The sequence below is a fragment of the Tachypleus tridentatus genome, chromosome 2 (assembly GCF_004210375.1).
Source record: "Tachypleus tridentatus isolate NWPU-2018 chromosome 2, ASM421037v1, whole genome shotgun sequence".
In the NCBI taxonomy this organism is placed as follows: Eukaryota; Metazoa; Arthropoda; class Merostomata; order Xiphosura; family Limulidae; genus Tachypleus; species Tachypleus tridentatus.
The window spans coordinates 31,549,157-31,566,676 of record NC_134826.1 but is presented as its reverse complement, the minus strand read 5'-3'; the positions used below and the strand labels follow the sequence as shown (position 1 = coordinate 31,566,676).

The 17,520-nt window shown below is 32.4% G+C and overlaps 1 protein-coding gene across 2 annotated transcripts in view; it reads left to right on the top strand.

Annotated features, from left to right (window-relative positions):
• Positions 1 to 4,503: 4,503 nt before the first annotated feature.
• The window catches only part of LOC143240326 (proteasome assembly chaperone 2-like), a 53,907-nt gene continuing 40,890 nt past the window's right edge, over positions 4,504 to 17,520 (top strand). The window contains exons 1-3 of one of the 2 annotated variants that reach the window (XM_076482579.1): positions 4,504 to 4,888; positions 7,277 to 7,439; positions 14,583 to 14,641. In XM_076482579.1, coding sequence (XP_076338694.1) covers positions 4,829 to 4,888; positions 7,277 to 7,439; positions 14,583 to 14,641 — 282 coding nt within the window. In that variant the 5' untranslated portion in view covers positions 4,504 to 4,828. Of the gene's footprint in view, positions 4,889 to 4,942; positions 5,393 to 7,276; positions 7,440 to 14,582; positions 14,642 to 17,520 lie in introns of those variants that run through there. The other variant, XM_076482588.1, reaches the window with a different exon arrangement.

Here is a 17,520-nt window from a genome sequence, read left to right as displayed (position 1 = left end):
ATTTCGCAGACTCCCAGAAGGATCACAGGTGATGGCTCAGCACACCATTCTGCAACAGCTAGAGAATTTGTGGACACAGTCATAGAACATCTAACCACTAGATTCAATGCAGACAACAATGACTTGAGGCAGTTTCTGGCACTTGCGAAGATGATCACATCTGGCAAGATTAACAACTCGGTTATAAACTTCTCCCCAGAAATCTCTGCACAACAGCTCGAGTTTCAGTTGCCCATGTTTAAAGGAACAGGAAAAGCAGTAACTCTGAAAGGTACGAATGATGTTTTCTGTAAAACGCATAAAACAAGCCAGCAGATGTTTAGTGAAGTGTTTCTTCTCATAAATATTTTGCTTGTATGTCCAGTATCCAGCTGTGAAAGTGAACGCAGCTTTTCTGCATTAAGACTGTTGAAGACGTGGTTAAGGTCAACTATGTCTCAGTGCCGCCTCAACCATGTGACAGTCTGTCACACTCACAAAGATGAGGTCGACAAGATAAATATAGAAGAGCTTATGAAAGAATTCATAAACAGATCATCACGAAGAAGGTCTACGTTTGGGAACATATAGACTAGAGGACTAAATGAATCTTACTTCAATGAAAAGTATGAATAATTATGTGCTACATTGTATTAATGTGTAATTTTCAAGAGTTCGCAAAGATATTTTAATTAGCTTTATCAAACAACATGAACAATTTTTCAGTAGATATAAAGTTACGAAGGGTAATTACTAATTTTATTAATATTTGAAAATGTAATTCATGCAATGAAATTTACTAGTAACCTCGTCAAGTATAATGGCCATCTTATATAATGTGCAGTGTGTAGGAATACATTTATGTGGCAGTTAATTTGTGATACATTTGTCTTTATTCTATTAACATTTTGAAAACTGTTCATAACACCTCACCTTTACAAACCTACATGGAAACCTTGAAATATCGTGGCAACAACACTACTCTGTGACTGCATGTTTACAGCTTTCAGGTTCACGTAATTAGTTTGTTTGTTTGTTTGTTTTTTGGAATTTCGCACAAAGCTACTCTGAGGGCTACCTGTGCTAGCCGTCCCTAATTTAGCAGTGTAAGACTAGAGGGAAGGCAGCTAGTCATCACCATCCACCGCCAACTCTTGGGCTACTCTTTTACCAACGAATAGTGGGATTGACCGTAATATTATAACGCCCCACGGCTGGGAGGGCGAGCATGTTTAGCGCGACGCGGGCGCGAACCCGCGACCCTCGGATTACGAGTCGCACACCTTACGCGCTTGGCCATGCCGGGCCCTCACGTAATTAGAGATCACCTATTTGCAAAATGAACAGTCCACATAAGTGGTTGCAAAAATCATCCCCCCCCCCCCCCCATCGGGTGTAAAAAATCTACGCCCCTGATGTTAACCGTTTATTCCAGAAGAACATGAACCTTATATTACTACCAGAGGATCAGAGATTATGCTCGGTTTCCTTGCACGTTTCCTGATCCCTTTCAAGGCCATATCGATGTAATTACTTAAAGTAATATTTAATATGTCGAACACTCTTTCTCTTTATTCATTGCAAGCGAAAGTTTTGCATATTGTAAACTCTTAAAATTATATAATTACATATTCATCTTTAGTTTTAGTTTGCTTTGAGAGCGTTACACACATATATATATGTATATAAAAACTCTTTTTCAGCGTTTTCGCAGTTAATATAACTGATGATAAAGGGTATATCTACCAAAAGCTGACTTCAATCTATGTCCATTTCTTACGTATTTATCAACTGGAGAGAGGCACCTAGGATTATTTCTATTATGTATACAGTAGCGGTATGATTCAGAAAAGAATTCATTTTTATGCTAATATTTCGCAAAATAATTTCACAACACAGTGTTTGTAGACTTTCATATTTGTGTAAGAAATCTGATGATGTGGATATCAGTAATTTGCAAGAAATTTTGTTTTTATTGTTTATGTGCGTCGGTGTTATGCCTGTCCATATCGGCATGTTTGTTATATTATAAGATATTTATATGTTTTATGCATTTTCACTATGTTTACAGCTGTTTTTCTACCGTTTTTGCGTGTGAAACTCTTGGGGTAGTTCGAGCGTTGTCAAACTTTCGTGTTTTTTATTTAATTAGTTTGTTTTGTGAATTTCGCACAAAGCTACTCGAGGGCTATCTGTGCTAGCCGTCCTTAATTTACCAGTGTAAGACTAGAAGGAAGACAGCTAGTCATCACCACCCACCGCCAACTCTTGGGCTGCTCTTTTACCAAAGAATAATGGGATTGACCGTCACATTATAACGCCCCCACGGCTGAAACGGCGAGCATGTTTGGTGCGACCGGGATTCGAACCCGCGACCCTCAGATTACGAGTCGAACGCTTTAACCCACCTGGCCATGCCGGGCCTTTCTTTAATTATGTGTGCGTTAACCCACGCCCGTTTTGCATTATATTTTAGACCTAAGAATTTTTCCGATGTTGCACTTTGGAGAATTGTACCGTTCAAGCATTGTTTTGTGGGTTTTGTGTGTGTGTGATGAGTTTGAACATCACTTACTTATTACGCCCGGCATGGATAAATGGTTAGAGAGCTCGAATCGTAACTTAAAGCCTGCATTACACCAAACATGTTCGTTCTTTCAGCCGCGGTGACAGTCAAACTCACTATTCGCTGATAAAAGAGTAGCCCAAGAGTTGGCAATGGGTGATGATAACTAGCTACCTTCCCTTTAGTCTTACACTGCTAAATTAGGGATGGCTAGTGCAGATAGCTCTCATGTAGCCTTGCGTGGTATTAAAAAAAATAACTACTTATTTACTTTTTGGTGTGTTTTTTGGCAGTATTTAACTATTCTATTTAATTGAAGTTGGAGATTTGTAGCTGCTATTCATAGAGCTGAAGTATTTTTCCAAATTACTGTATCATCAGCGAATTAAGTTTTTGTGATTCACATCATTAAGGAACATGTTCACAAGTGACAAATCGAAGGAGATTATTTATTCACTTCAAAAGATGCTGATAAGATCTTATTTAAAATATTTTATTCAGTTTTTGCCATCATATTTAAGACAAGGTTTTGAGCTATTTTAAAGTTGAAGTGGTTATTGTATGAAGGTTTGTTGAAATCTTTTTTGACGTGTTAACATTGGGGAGTAGAAGGTCCACTAAGGGGGGCTTATTGCCTTCCAGGGGGCTATCAAAATAGTAGAAAATATGCACGTAATTCTTCAAATGAATATGAAACATTTAAGGAAATATCAACCACACTCTTACCTCACTATTATTTGTGCGTGTTACCATACTAGAAATTACTGTTGTATGGAGAAGATCGCATAACATTTTTTTCTCAGGGCTTATGATGAGTCTTGGCAGTCATGAGGAAAAGAAAGACTGGTGAAGGAGAAAAGACACGGGTTATGTTTTTAGGTTATTAATAGTTTGAAATTAGTAAATGTAGATGACATTGAAAAAGTAAATGGACAGATATTTTTCCACTTGAGGCCATACAATTTTCCTAACACAATAGTCAAATATAGTATTTTGTATTTGAATACTACAACACTAAAGGAATTTGAGGCGCTGTAAGTAATTGATTTTGTAGATTAAGTTTGGTTTGTCTGTTTTGAATTTCGCTCAAAGCTACACGAAAGCTATCTACGCTACCCGTCCCTAATTTAGCAGTGTAAGACTAGAGAAAAGGCAGCTAGTCATCACCACCCAGCTTCAAATCTTGGGCTACTCTTTTAGCAACAAATAGTGGGATTGACCGTCACATAATAACGTCCCAAGACTGAAAGGGCTAGCAAGTTTGGTGCGACGGGATTCGAACCCACGACCCTCAGATTACGAGTCGAACTCCTTCACCCACCTGGCCATGTAGAAGAGGGAAGGAATACTTTGTTTTGTTAATCCAGTTGTGAAGTAAATGAACCAGACCGTGTGGCCCTTTGATGAAAAAAAAGAAAGAATGAGTTAAAACCATAAATGTAACCATGTTAAACAATAGTATAACGAATTTTATTTGTGCACATGTTTGACTTGTTTTCAATACATATATTTTTATAAAACAAGTAGAATGTGTGCTGTCCGTTTATTGTTGAAATTTATCGTCAATAAACATACCTTTTGTAAAGTTTTCTAAGTATTTTGTACAGGCGTGAACAAAAGTTATAACATTTGTGGGATTAGAGTGCGTCATTTCTTCTCACTGCAACAGTTTAAATTATTTTCGTAAGGCTTCGGGTGGTTCGGCATTAAAGTTGAGGGCTTATAACTTTAAATGGCCTGGCATGGCCAAGCGTGTTAAGGCGTGCGACTCGTAATCTGAGGGTCGCGGGTTCGCATCCCAGTCGCATCAAACATGCCCGCCCTTTCAGCCGTGGGTGCGTTATAATGTGACGGTAAATCCCATTATTCTTTGGTTAAAGAGCAGCCCAAGAGTTGGCGGTGGGTGGTGATGACTAGCTTCCTTCCCTCTAGTCTTACACTGCTAAATTAGAGACGGCTAGCACAGATAGCCCTCGAGTAGCTTTGTGCGAAATTCAAAACAAACAAACAATTATAACTTTAAAAATAGGATTTTCGTACTAAGTTGACTGTAAACAACCTATTATATAGCTTGGCCCTCAGTAATCTTTTCTTAAATATAAAATAATTATGGCAAGTGAGAAGGTGAAAGACAATAACTGAACTAAATTTGTTTGTGATTTGGAGATTTAAGATTTGTAAAGTGTAGTGACATAGTTAAGGTTCGTTTACTGCGAGATTTGTTCACTATACTATATAAATTTTCAACACATTTTAAATACAGGTTAACTTTAAAATTTTACTATGTATTTTACAGCAAGATTTCAGCAAAACTTGGATTGGACTGACCATACACTGATCTTGGTAAGCATACTACTATTACGACAACTAGTTCTAGTTGTAACACGTTTTGTTTTGTTAGAGTTAGGCTTAACGTAGAATTCTAGGACCTTCGTTTATATAATTAAGTTATAGTAAATCCGTCTGTGACTTTTTTATGTGTAATTAGAAATTACTGTTATGTATACAAGATTAGTAAAATGTATGGCTGAGTATAAACTATATAAAAGTTACAACTTAAATTGTATGTAAATAAAACATTCAAGAGCTATGACATATATAGAAAATTTAAATATAAAATGCATTATTTAACTAGGAGACTTCATTATCAAGAAGCCGCTACTTTATCTGTACTATTTAAATCTATACATAATACATACGGGAATATATTAAATATAAACTAGAATAATTCATCCTGTTACGTTAAATAAATATGAGGTTTACAAGAAATAAGAATGCAAGCTTTAATGAAATTTTGGGACTTGGGGAAAAATGAGAGAACCATAAGCACTGATACTTATGATACAGGTATGTATTAAGGTACCATTGCTGTTCTAAAAAATTATGGTGAATCAGCTTAAAATTTGTAAGTATACTACATTGGTAATTTAATAATTGGCAACTGTTTCATATTTCATGTGTATCGAGACTCAAGAAGTTAGTGTTTTGCTTGTTTCCAAATGCAAAATGTTCTATTTTGTTGTAGCAGTGTAAACATTGTGGCTGAGGAAATTAGTCTAAAATTAAACAGAAACTTCTTTGACCAAAAAACACTCAAAACTATAAATGCTGCAACGATTCAGACATGATGTAGTGAACAAGATATAATTGAAGATACTGTTATTCATAAGGGACTTTAAAGTTCCCTAAAATTAATAGTGGTTCCATTGTATCCACAATGGGCTTTATAAACATTTAATCCTGTTAGTCTTTGAATTATTTTGTGATATATATTTTTGGTCTTGTGTTAATTTGTACCCACATTGGTGTATAACTAAAGGGAAAATTGCAAATATTTATTTCATATAGTAGAAATATTTTCATTTAATCAATTTTTTATTTAGTTGTTTTTTTGCAGTGCAGACGCAAAGAATCCATAAATTTGTCTAATGCACCAGAAAAGTTTATCTTTTTCTTTCTGTGACTTTTTAAGATTGCTGAAGAACTTTACATGGCTGATGACATTGAAATTATTAGAAACCTCATGCATTATATTGCATGTATTATAATTAAAACCCATCTACCATTTATTTGCCCAACTCTCTAAATGACGTTAATAATTTTGTATTTCAACAGCATTCTCTTCACATCTAGCAACACTAAAGACCTTAATATCATCAACAAAATTAGTTAATTTATTGACCATTTTTTCAACTATGTCACTTGTAATTTAAAAAGAGCAAAGGTTCTAAGACTGATGAACCTTGAGGTATTCCACTTGTGACATTAATTCAGTATGAATGAACTCCATTTGTGACAACCCTCTTCTTACCTCCATCTCTCCACTCTTTTATCAAATTCTCTTACTTATCATCCAAACCTATGGAAATATTTTTTATGCAAGCCTTTGATGTGACACTTTGTCAAATGCTTTCTGTAAAGCCAGATACATCAAATCTATGCTTTTATCCTCATCTACATAAGCAATTTTTAAAGAAGGTCAAAAAATCTGTAAGGCAAGATTTTCACTCATGGAAACCATCTTCACTATCCAATAAAATTCTAAACTTTGTTAAATGACTACCAAGTATCTTTTAACAAACTTTAGAAAACTTGTTCCTACAACTAATGTTAAACTAATAGGTCGTTAATTACTGGAACAATTTGTATCACCTTTCTTAAACATAGGAGTTACATCAGCTATCTTGCAGTCCTCTGGTACCATTATTCAAGCAATGACAATAAAAAATAGAAGCAAGTGGCTCACATACTCAGTCTTTTACTTTGTTTTAAGCCATTGGGAAAATATTATCTTGCCTAGGAGTTTTATCAATCTTTAAACTTCCCAGTTTTTTTCATAACTTAAAATTTTTTTTATTGTTATACTTCTGAAGAATATCTTTACTCTTAATAATAAGTTCTGATATACAATTTCAAACATAGTTTATTCTGACATACTAGGAAACAAAAGGGAATGTTTCTAAGCTATCAACATATGTTATTATGTTCTGTACTTAAGCATCTGTAATTATAGTACTAATCTTTCTATATTCCTCCCATCCAACAAATAACTTTTTCAGTATACTTAATGAGAGAGTCACGTTCGTTTAAAACAGCTATTGGCTCAAATCTCTTAGAGATTGTTACCTTTTAAGGGTTTTTTTTAAAAATAATTTTTTATAGTATTTATGTTATAGTATAATGTATTTATGAAGATTTTAAAATTGCATTACAATCTGTTTTTATAACTAGCCTGCTGTAGCTGTTGGAAATGTAGGACAGCTAACTGTAGACTTGCTTCTCTCAACTTTGGAGGTAGAGCTGGTGGGTCGTCTCCATTCTACAGCATTTCTCCCTCTAGTGGGACCAGATCCATTTTATGCAGAACCAAAAGGAATTGTCACTTCTTGTCAAGGTTTGTGGACATCCTAGCTTCAAGAATATACACTTATAATACAGGTTTATTATTCAGAAGGGTTGATTATTATTCTGCAGTAATATCATTTTGGTATAACTGACTTGTGCTGAATCTTATTAATTACATTTGCTATGTGACAGTGTGTAATTTGACACAAAATTAATGTGAAGGTATTAGTTACATAAACAAATTTGGGAAAATTATACAAGTTATGATTCTTGTACTAAGTTATATCACTAAATTTTTATAGACTTATTAAAGTTTAAAATGATTGCAGAATTAAAAAAATAACATTGTTTTAATTTTATACTTTTGGTTTGGCAAATTCCTAACTAATGTAATGAAATACAAGTAACTTTCTACTGAAAGAAATAGTGGAGAATCTCTCTCTGTTGTAAGTCATAGATATGTGCTTTCACCATCACTTTTTGTTTTATCATTTCTAGGAATTTAAACATTTCTCATCTACTCATTATAAGTATTATAAAAAGCAAAAATTTAATTAACTTCCATAATGTGCAGAAGGTTTATTACTTATCTGTTGTTATATTTTTGCTGTAAAATAAACATGAATAATATATTAATTGGAATATTCCTTAAGGTAATAGTGAACTGCTCTAGTGTATTTAGCACATTAGTTTTACTTTAAGCTATTATTACATATACTTACAATTAATTGCATATAATAGTTCCTTATATAATATGACATTTGGTTGGTAGTTTAGGTATGTTAATTTTATGATTACTTTTTTTATCAAATTAATTCCTGTTATAGCTTTTTTAATTAAAACTTGTTTTAATTGAGCTTTGTATTTTTAGAGGCTCATTGTGTTCATACCAAATGTATTAAAAACTAGGCACAAAATTAAGGTCTATACTATGTAAAAACTACACTGACAAACACATAACACCAACATAATTTATAAAATACAATGCAACATCTGCCACGACTTCTATATTGGAGAAATAAGTAGAAAAATGGAAACCAGATTCAAAGAACACAAAAAGTCACCTTCACACATTTTCGAACACTGCAAATCAAGTAAACAAAACATAACCATAGAAAACACCCAAATACTAAATAAAGGAACAAACATAAAGAAATGCAAAATTAAAGAAGCCTTACTTATACAACAACTCAAGCCCAAAATAAACCAATACAAAGGAATGCTTTTATACCTAATATTAATAAATATATCCAACATCTGAGCATGCCCTCTACATTCCTACACTCAATTATACCGCCTTTAAATGTGTGATCAGCTATCGGTCAGTAACCCTTTCTTTCTTTGTGAACCTGATGATGACCAAAGAAGGTCGAAACGTTGTTCGATCCTCTACATAGAGTTTTCTCTACTCATACCAGCCTTTTTTACATATATAATTAACTGTACACTTGATAATATTCTTCATTTTTGCTTTATGCTCAATTTAGCTTTTGTTTTACGACTTTAATTTTCAACATAAATTTCAAAGGACAATAATTTATATTTTGGTACTTATAGTGTAATATCATACAATACTTTAGGTCATGTTTCTATTGTGGTTTATGGAGGCTCATTGTAGTCATTGTTCATCCTCTTGAATGCTGTCTAATGTTGTAGATGACCACATTCTTGACCATTTGTCAACTGCCTGCTATGATTTATAGCATGTGATGTCTATACCATTGTATTTTATTAAAAAATATAATTAGTGAGTAAAATGGTTTTAAATTTGACAAGAATGTTTCTAAAATTACACCTTGAGGTGATTGCTGTATGTGGTGAGAGGACCTCTTGGGGAAGGTTCTATATTTTTTGTTTACCCTCTCTAGGATCTGAACATTTACCTGCACGTTTGTTGTGTGTGGCAACACGTGAAGAGGAGGAGAGGTTCCTTATGGTTGAGAGGTCCAACCCAACAGATCACTTTGGTCTTGAATTCCTTTAAACAGGTGGCTGTGGAGTGGCCACCCAGAGTCAGTTGGCTGGTCATGTTGGACTAGGGTCAACTGAATACCAATATTGGATGTCCTAAGCACGTGTTGTGGACATTGCATGTGATGATGGTGTTTGGGTATGGTGCTCGTGAGTTCCTAGCATTGCTGCAGAGTTCTTGTTTGGCATTGTAGTGCATCCCCGTAAGGATGGTGAGGTCAGTGAATACTGAATCTTTCTGTTTTCATTATGAATCTTCCAAATTCTCAAAAAAACAGCTGATTGGTAAATGATTGTGTGTTGAAGATAAATTTATACCTCATTCTGCACTTGTACCTCATTTGCTCTTACTGTATTCTTGGTCAGACAAACATAGGACAAATGTCTCTCTCTTTCTTTTTTTTCTTTTATTAAGAAGGGATTAGAGGCTTGCTAGCTCTCCAAACTCAGTAAAGAAGGTATATTCTGGGGACATCTTGGTAAAAACATCTACTCCAATCCACCTCTTGAATTTGTAGGCCATTGTGGATATATTCATTGAGATTACTCCCCATACCATTTTAAGTTCCTCATGAGGAGTTATTGTTGAGAGGGATTTGAAGAACTTTCCTCAGATGGAGATTTTAGCTGGTTTCTCCAACCAAAGAGTTTCTGCAGCAAGACATATCTCTACTCATAAAATGGTATTATGCTGCCTGCCATTGTTCTAGTTTTGGCATATACATTATCATGTTAACTTGCTGCTGTCAAGGCAGGCTGTTTGAACTGTAAAGTGTGGCCATATATTGCCAACCATCTTAGATGTTTCCAATGTAAGCAGTTTGGTCACTTGAAGACATCTAGTCTTGCTTCTGTGATGTGTGCTCTTTGCAGTGGCAAAAGACCATGATGCCTACAAGTGTGAACTGGACCTTACTATTGATCTTGTCATAAGCGAGTGGAGGAGAAAGAGAAAGTGTTAAAAAACACTTAACAGCATCTTTTATCTGGATGTTTGAAAGTTTTTTTGTTTTGTTTTTCCCAATTCCATCACATACATATACTGCTTTACCATGTTTCACTGCTACATTGGGAGTTCAGACAGTGCTTTCTGTACTTCCATCAGTCTTTTTCTCACTTACTATTACCATTGTTTAGATGTCTAATCTATAAATACTTCCTACATCCTCTTCCACCACACTTATATTTCTCTCCCTGAATTGATCTTTCCTTCCTTAGGTTTTTTCATCGCTTGGAAGGTTAACTGTACTTCTTTCCTAGTGACCTTCCTTCTGCTTCTTGTCTGTTGAACCATTCAGATCTGGATCAACTCCTGTGTATTGTTGGGTTGTTTGATATGCTTTATCACAGACCTCTTCCTTTTTGAGTCTCTCCCTTTGCCTGTCTATATCCTGGGTCTCATCATTCCTTTACTAGATTGATCCATCAACTTCTCCTGTTGACATGTTTGTCTCAAGTTGTGGGTGCTCTCGCACTATTTCACATTTCTTATAATTTAGTTTGTCGTCTTTTTCATTCTTTTTCACTGAATCTAGGACAAGCTTCTGCAGGTGGAAATGTGAACTCTGTTTACATATTCTTTTCTTTCTCTACTTATTGTGTCTATTATATCTTCTAATGGTTTTTAGCATCCACAGGTTAAGATTTTTGTATCATCCTACAGTCTTTGAGAAGAATATATATTTCTTCTCTTTCAGAACCCCTTGTCATTCATAGGATTCCCCAGGTGAATGTTGGATACTTACCTAAAATCTTCATTGAGCCAGGATAGTGGAAAGTGTTTATATCATTTGCTCTGCCTCTACATGTGCTTACCATGAAGTGGAATGTACTGCAAGACCACATGTTTGTATGTGTGTATTTATGTATCTTTACTTGTTTATCTGATCAAGACTGTACTTATTTCCTGGACTATAACATAAAAAGTTAGTACAAGAGGAATGTTCTGCTCACATCTCTGGCTTGTACTAGCTGGTTTTGAAAATAGCTTTGTGGTTGCCCATTGCACCATTTTTGGTAAAATATTTTTCCAGACAGAGAGACTGATGGGGATCTGGACACTTGTTTGTGCTGAAAACAATATAATATGTCATTTGGTAGATTGAAACTTTGGCTTTCTTCTGGTTTTAAATAATATAACATTAATCATCAGAGGAACTATTGGCAATTTCAGAAAGAGAGGATGTGATTGGTGGGTGTGGCAGGAGGAGTCTCATTTTATAGTTTGACTCTGAAACCAAATACAATTAGAGGCTATAAAAGTTACACCTTACCTGAGTGATAACAATGTATATTGAATAACTTACATTAAGTTCTAGATTTCTGGAGGAGTGGTAGATACATTACAAAAGAGGGAAGACATAGATAACAAACATTGAAGTTTTCATACTTCTGTTGAATTATTTTATTAATGATGTCAATAAGTTTGGTATCAAATTGTAGAGTATAATTCAAATGTTAGCATTGTGTGCTAGTTAGTTTTAAAAGTAAATATTAAAAACAAAATCCTAAATATTGATTTTTGTGTGCCATATTTTTTGTGAAGGAAACTTTTTCTCATATGATTGTGATGTCCAAGTGTAAAGTCTTTAGGTTCTTGTGAACTAGAAACCCAAATTATCAATATTGACAAGCTAGAATGTGAAATAAGAAGCTCCTATAATTTCTGTTTACTAAAGTGTGATTATATTTAGTGAATCTTGTATAGTGGCCCTGCCTGTCTCTTCCACTTTTGGAAGTTCTTGCTTACATACACCTACTTCATGCAGAATTTCTCTCATGTTGGTTTCTTGTACTATTCCAGATGTGTGTTTTCCAAAGGGCTAAGAGGAAGTGTTGTTCAAAGAACAATAGTTTTTAAAGTGAAATAAAGCTTAATTAGTAAGTCTGATAAATCACAGCAGGATTCTGTAATATTGGTTGAGTAACTTAGAATTTTGTATTTCAAAATGCTTGTATAAAACCCAAGACATTTCTTTTACATCTCCATGTATGAAATTTGTCAAGGATTAGCATACAAGGTACAGCAAGTGGGTACAAATTTATTTACAATCATAAGTAGTAAAGATTGTTGTTTTCTACATTTTTTTATTTGCTGTTCTATGTTTTAATAAAACTTAAAGCTTAAGAATTTATATGCAAGTAGTATTAATTTTTATATGTATGTACTGTATTATAATCAAATGTGTGTATTTTAGAATCCACTAGAATAAAGCAAAGTGTTTGTAAATGCAAGTATTATACTACTGGATATGGTAAGATGGGATGCATGTATGTCATGCTTGCGACTTTTCTCATGTTAGTCATTCACAGTTGAGAAATCGATAAAATAATAAGTGTAAATAGATATACAGTCTTATAAGATTTAAGCTGTTTAGATTAAACATTTATGGTTTCATGTTATAATTTGTAGCCATTCTAAAATGAAAAAAAGCATAATTTAAATCTTGTTTCCTGATGGTTATGAGGTTAGTCATTTTGACCAAACTCACACAAAGACAAGACAGAGAAAATAGCAAATAAAATGTGAAGTTCTTCTTTAAAAACAATATAATATTTATCTGAATTTTATTCGTGAGGATATAAAGATTTTAATATTAAAATCAAAATTACTTTACATGTTGGATAGATAACATTTGAAAAGAAAGTATGCATGATCAAATCTTTAATTAAAGAGCTTTAAAACTTAATTAAAACAATGATATTTTTGTATGAAAGTCTTTTTATATTTAATGATAATATACCAAATTTCATGATGATATGCTTGCTGTATTAAAAGGTATAAGAACTGTATCAAACACAAGATGATTGAGGTTGGTCCCTGTAACTGAACTAGTAGTGAATGGGTTAATGATTCTTAATATCTGTAGAACTGAGGTACTGGTTGGATATACAACTTAAATTTAGTCCCATTTGTCATTTATTCACTAAAGGTGTGGCAGCACAGAAATATGATACAAATATTGTATACAGTGTTGAATACTACATATTGTCTTCATTTCTTATATCAAAAATATTACCTGCAAAGTTATGTAATGAATTAACAATAACAATTAAACAAATATTAACTTTTTTAAATTTTACTTCTATTCCCAACTGCCATTTAATTCAAACCTGAGAATTTGAAAGTGCACTCTAAAGTATGAAGTACTTCAGTGAGACAGTGTTTGTAATATAGGTAATAAATTAAAGACAACTTTTAACAAACCATTGGTAATCTTTTTGTACCTGTATAGGTAGCATATGATGGCATCAATATAAAGATACATATTTTATCAACTACTTACAAGATATGCACCCCTAGTAATTACTGCTATAAACATGGAGTTACATAGCCTAAAAATGGGAGTTGAATTGTTTAAACTTAGAGTAAAAATTATTTTATGGCTAAGCACATTTGAATATCTGAAGTATAGAATATTACACTTCAAATGAGAAAGCCAGATGTCTGTTGGAGATACTTAAATATATATTAAATTTGAATAAATGTATATTAATCATTTTTTAATGGTATGTTATAGCATATATGCATGTAATGAATGGTAGAGTTCTTGTCATCAGAAGCTGCACATTCACTCAGATAAATCACAAGTATGTTATGACACTATATTACATTTCATACATTTACATTTATTTATTATCCTTAGTATAGAAAATGAGTCATTAAAATATTTATGTTAGGTTTTCCAGGTACTATATTATGCTTCTTATAGATTGTACCAAATTTTCTTAGCTTTTTTATTATACTGTAAAATGGCTACAGCTGAGGAATGATAGTAAATGGTAGTGCTTAAAATAAGTAACTACGTAAGTTTGTTTTCAGGCTAGTTCTATGATGTTATTTCCAAGACATAAGAAGTCACTTAATCTGAGGTATCCCATTTTCTTGATTGACTACTGTTCTACAGTATATGAGCTGAAACAATTTAGATAAGAAAGTAACATTGGTTAAGTTAACATGCATTGAACTGAGAACTTTTGTTTTATGTTGCATTTTGGGAGGATTCCATTTATCAATATAATATACCATGTTTCTCAGAAATTAATGTAATATTGTTAATGAAGGACTGCTAGCAAATGATTGCTAATAACCAGAAAGCTTAATTACATCATTATCCTACATAATTTAGAACCTGTTTCAAATTTTGTGGGCTTTTATTGTTACAATAGGTGTTTTATAATATTTCTAAATTACCGAATCTTCTGTTTATTTTGTCAACAGTCTACCACTGCCTTGCACACAAACTTGTCATCGTACAACAAAGAGCACCTATAGCAATGGTGAGTTTAAAACTTGAAATCTTGTAGATTTTTTCTGATATTTTACATACACATACTAAGCTTGAAAATCTTAACTTGAGGAAAATATTTTATATGTAGTTTCTCCCCAATAAAACATTGTTTTTATGTCTATCACTTGTGCTCCTATACTTCCACTAGCTGAGTTAACTTAAACTCAGCAGTATTAACTACAGACATTACCATTTTTAAAATTTGAAAATCAGTTTTAAGAATGCAGTTTTTAAAAGCTATTTATTAAGAAAGTACCTATTTGTAGTTTTTTTTAAAACAACAACTAAACCTGAACTTTATTATCATAGTTTATCCCTTGTTAAAGTTTAGTAGGATATACTGCTACTCAATGTATCACTGGGCACATTAATCAGTTGAAAGATTAGTACAGTGCTCTGGACAATTTTATTTGATTACAGAGCAATAAACTAGAAAATTGGACTTTTCTTGTTATGCCAGCCTGTCATACCTTCTCCTTCTGAAACTGCCACTAGTTCTCTTTGATTTTTAATACTATACTAATTATAACCAATATAAAACCTGCTTTAATTTATCAAATGACATTTCATTTCATTTTTTGGTCTGTGATGTTTAACTCTCTTCACATGGGATCAGTCAATTTGACCAATCATATGACCTTTTTGTACAAGTATGGTTTTTATAGATTTGATACTACTAACTTTTAATATAGTTGGCAGTATTTCAGTAAATGTTATTAGTATTACATTTAAAAAAAAGTGTATAGTTTGTAGTGAAGAAAAAAGATTTGTCCTTGAATATATCAAGTATTTGTTTTGAATAGTCCATTTTCTCTAAAGCCTCCTAAATACATTTCTAATGTTTTTTTTAACACTTTATATTTGATCTCTTTATTTTCTGTACCCTCTAATTTCCTCTATCACAGTTTTTCTGGCTTTTTAGCTGTATGATAACAGTCATTATAAATTTCTCCAAGCTAACTGTTGTGATTCTTGTGAAAGTTAAGTTGAATTGACTATTCTGTGTTCAGAACACATTATGCCATGTTTCATTTGATAAATGAAAACCTTGATTTCTATTGGCTACAGCTAATGTATAATTAAATGTAAGAGAGAATATTAACAAATAATGAAACAGGATGATAGGTTAGTGTGGCAGCAGGGTTCTGAATTTGTATGTGATAGTTCTGCAATCAAACAAAATTGAAGGCTATAAAAATTGTTTGTCTTAGTAATGATGATTCTATGGTGAGTAATTTATGTTTATTTTTATAGTTTCCAGAGAATGAGGGTGGATAAAATAGATATAAGAAGAGACTTAGAGAAAATATGCGACATGACACATTGAGTAAACTTCATGGGTTTATTAAATATTACTTTATGAAATTAAAAACTTGTGGTTTTAATCATGATGTTAGAAAAGAATGTAGGTTCAAAAAGACTTGATAGAAATGAAATAGAAAACCCTGTGACCCAAAGCTATGCTATACTAATTGGTATAACAATATAAAAAAAGTAGTTAAAATTTTGGATGCAAGACACTGAAATCTTGTGTCATGGTGCAGTAAATGATACCCAGGATGAGAAGGTTAACATGATAGTAATTATAATCAATAGAAAGTCAAAGTTTTAATCTGTTAAATTACATATTACATTATTTTCTGTACTTTATTCCCACGGGAAACATATCAACGAGGTTAGCTGAATTATCAGCTCTTATCACATAGTTTCATTGGCAAAAATGTTTGAAATTTATTTAGGAGATTTTAGAGATCATGCTAATGAAATAAAATATGATAATTTTTAGATGATGAAAATATTTTTAATCTTAACATGAAAATCGCTTTACACTTGGAGCAGTCGACTCTATGACTCAATATATTCAGTGAGAAATGTTTAGTGAAAATGTTTCATTCATAATTATAATTTTTTTTAACAAGAAATTGAATGTGTGATGAAAACTTGAGAAATTCTGCAAAAATACATAGAACATATTAGAAGTTATAGTATAAAAGCTATACTTTTAAGATCAATTTGAGGTTATGAACATGGCTAATTCAGCCGAGCCTGTAGCAAGAAAGTTTTTAACTTTTTTATTATACTAACAGTATCCAAACAGGAAGGTTGGCATGGTGTCACTCCTATTTGCTTTGTTGTTGCACTTAAAATGTTTAACCTAAGTGCATGCAACTTGTTACATTTTAGTATATTATATATAGTTTCTGCTTGGATATTTCTTCCATAATTTGTTATAGTATTTGTATCATATTTTAGTTTGTGAATTATCAGAAACTTTATTGAAATTCTGATTTTAAAAACAATAAAAGTATTTTCTTTTATTTTACAATTTCTAATTTTTTTGTTTGCTTAAAATCAAGTAAATGTATCCAGTAGAATTTTTCAATAAAACTGTAAATATGTAAGTATTGTTCTAATAATAACATAACTTTCTTGTCTGTTAATACATTTTATAAGCACGTGTGTACAAAGAAAGTTATTGAAAAATCTAAAAGAAATAAAATTCAATTATTTCATGTTCAGAAAATTCCATTTTGTATAAATGCAGTTAGATTTATATAAATCTTTTATTTTTATCATTTATATTTGTTAATTATCTTTATATATCGAATGTTGAAACAGTTAAGGAGCTGTAAAATTGACATGAAACACCAATGATCAGTAAGAGCATAAACTGGTTATAAACATAACTTTCACTTGTGACCTAGGCTTACACTGATATAAGTGATATTTTGGTCAATCTCAGTTGCTTTGTAGTAAGTATCATTTTTATTTTTCATTAACTAAGGTGTTTATATGTGTTCTACTTAAGTAATAATAAATTTAAATTATTATTACAAATAAAAATACCTTTCATGTTATCTGAGTAGT